This window comes from Sardina pilchardus, chromosome 1 (assembly GCF_963854185.1).
Source record: "Sardina pilchardus chromosome 1, fSarPil1.1, whole genome shotgun sequence".
Lineage (NCBI taxonomy): Eukaryota > Metazoa > Chordata > Actinopteri > Clupeiformes > Clupeidae > Sardina > Sardina pilchardus.
In genome coordinates, this window is record NC_084994.1 from 468927 (window position 1) to 471426 (window position 2500).

A 2500-nucleotide genomic window follows, 5' to 3' on the forward strand; every position below is an offset into this window, starting at 1 on the left:
CTGACTCGTTAAAGACTATCACTTATTATGAATCATGCAACTGACTCTTAAAGACTATCATTTATTATGAATCATGCAACTGACTCGTTAAAGGCTATTATTTTATGAATCATGCGACTGACTCGTTGAAGTCGGTTACACACCCACTACTCTCAACAGGCTCTCGTCCGATCCCATAATTTAGCATAAATAAATTTTTGTCTCTTTTGTGAACCTCCTTTCTCTCTTTTTGCAATAATGTCAAAACTCTTAATGGTTCCTTTAATGAGCTTGTTATTGTTTCCAGTGGGCCATTAATTGGTGTTGCACACCTGCAGACTTGACGTTTATGGAAGTCTGGAAAAGGGACCAAATAAATGCCCTCCTGCATCACTTCTAGCCATATAAAGACAATTATTGTATTAATCATGCAGCTGACTTCTATTTATTTATCTATTTGTTTATGTTTATTTGATAGGGACAGATACATATCATGTGGGCTGTGCACAACCCAACAGAAGAAGAATGACTGTTTGTTTGTTTGTTTGTTTGTTTGTTTATGGTTTATTTGATAGGGACAGATACATATCATGTGGGCTGTGCACAACCCAACAGAAGAAGAATGACTGTTTGTTTGTTTGTTTGTTTATGTTTATTTGATAGGGACAGATACATATCATGTGGGCTGTGCACAACCCAACAGAAGAAGAATGACTGTTTGTTTGTTTGTTTGTTTATGGTTTATTTGATAGGGACAGATACACATCACGTGGGCTGTGCACAACCCAACAGAAGAAGAATGACTGTTTGTTTGTTTGTTTGTTTATGTTTATTTGATAGGGACAGATACATATCACGTGGGCTGTGCACAACCCAACAGAAGAAGAATGACTGTTTGTTTGTTTGTTTGTTTGTTTGTTTGTTTATGTTTATTTGATAGGGACAGATACATATCATGTGGGCTGAGCACAACCCAACAGAAGGCATCATGGCATTTACAGCTTTGGCTAATTTCCCATGCTTGTCCCTAGAAGGGCTTTTAAAATAATACATTTATAAAGTGAAAAATGACATGCTATCCATCCATCCATTCATCCAAGTATATAAATAACATGGTTATTTTATCTTTATTAATGGCCTCCATTATGCCATTGATTAAATGGACATTGTTATTATTGCTAATATTCTCCTTAATGAAGCCTTACCTTGCCATAGGTTTGTTATTATATGATTGATTGAATTACTTTCTTGTTGATGTGCTTTTCTCCTTGTTATATTGTTTATTTCCATTAGGTTACTGCTTGAATTTCTATAGTTTCCTCCGCCAAGTAGGTTATGTTTTCATGCGGGTTTGTTTGTTTGTTTGTTTGTTTATTAGCAAGATAACTCAAAAAGTTATGGATGGATTTCGGTACCTACCCACTCGGGGATCTCGTCCACCTCGCCGCGGGGGTACAGACGCTCCTGCCCGGGGCCGCGACGCTCCAGCTGCGCTCCGTAGGTGTAGCCCTCGCCGAAGAAGTACTTGTTCCGTAGGGGCGCGCGGTCCACCGTGTGCTCCCGGTACAGACCCTTGTCTCCCTTGGCGACCACCTCGTCTATCTTCTGCTCGATGAGCGCGCACTCCTGCGCGCTGAAGACGGTCGCCTGCTTGATGCCGCTCTTGACGCGCCGCGCCTCCGCGTCGCGCTGCTCCTGGTCGCTACCGGCGGCGGCATCGTCGTCATCCGACTCCTCGCGGTACTTGCGTTTCTTGGCGCCGCCGTTGCTCCGGTCGGCGGTTTTGGTTTTCAGCTCGTCCCGGTGCGGCGTCATGGCCTTCAGCTTCTGGCGCAGGTCCGTGAACCCGCCGCTCGCGGACATGTTAACGGCCAGCTAACGAAATGACTAAAAACTGAAGTAGTAAAAAAAAAAAAAAAAAAGAAAGAAAGAAACGATGTTTGACTACGTTCCCATATTCACTTAGTCCCGCATTGTTTCTGCACACTGAGAGGCGTTGCACACGACGTGACCTGAGCCACTGTAACGGTAGTTATTCGGCTGCGTAGCCGGGGACTCGGGGAGCTAAGGTTACCAAGCTAACGCTAGCAGGGTAGCTAGCTGTAGTTATGGGGCTACACGCTGACTGGGGAACCGGTGGCACTGGTGGCAATAACTAGAGCTGGCACAGGTTACAACTCAGTCACGTATTTACAAAGAACATGTTACTCCCTCCTCCCTCTGATACAGATATAAAACGCAACCCACACGCTAATGGTCTGCAGGTTACATGTCATGCTAGTCAGGGCTAGCTAGTTAGCGATAGCTGGCTATGAAGGCACTGGCTCGCTGCCGTGTTAAGTAACGTTAACCTATGTATATATGCTAACCGAGGCTGTGTCGGTGCTGGCCTCGTATTTGAAACTACACGAATGTCTCGTCTTAATGACAAAAGTAACTTTCCTGCTTGAAGAGTGTATCCCAAATGCGCTGAATATTCCAAATGCGGTCGGTTTGGTTTAAATTCCGGCAAAAAAACGGG

General features: G+C 44.0%; 1 protein-coding gene across 1 annotated transcript in view; it reads right to left on the reverse strand.

Moving 5' to 3' along the window:
- Nucleotides 1-2500, reverse strand: part of alkbh5 (alkB homolog 5, RNA demethylase) — a 16140-nt gene that overhangs the window by 13532 nt on the left and 108 nt on the right. The window contains exon 1 of the mRNA XM_062536800.1: nucleotides 1399-2500. This exon is cut by the window's right edge and continues 108 nt beyond it. Coding sequence (XP_062392784.1) covers nucleotides 1399-1842 — 444 coding nt within the window. The 5' untranslated portion in view covers nucleotides 1843-2500. The remainder of the gene's footprint in view (nucleotides 1-1398) is intronic.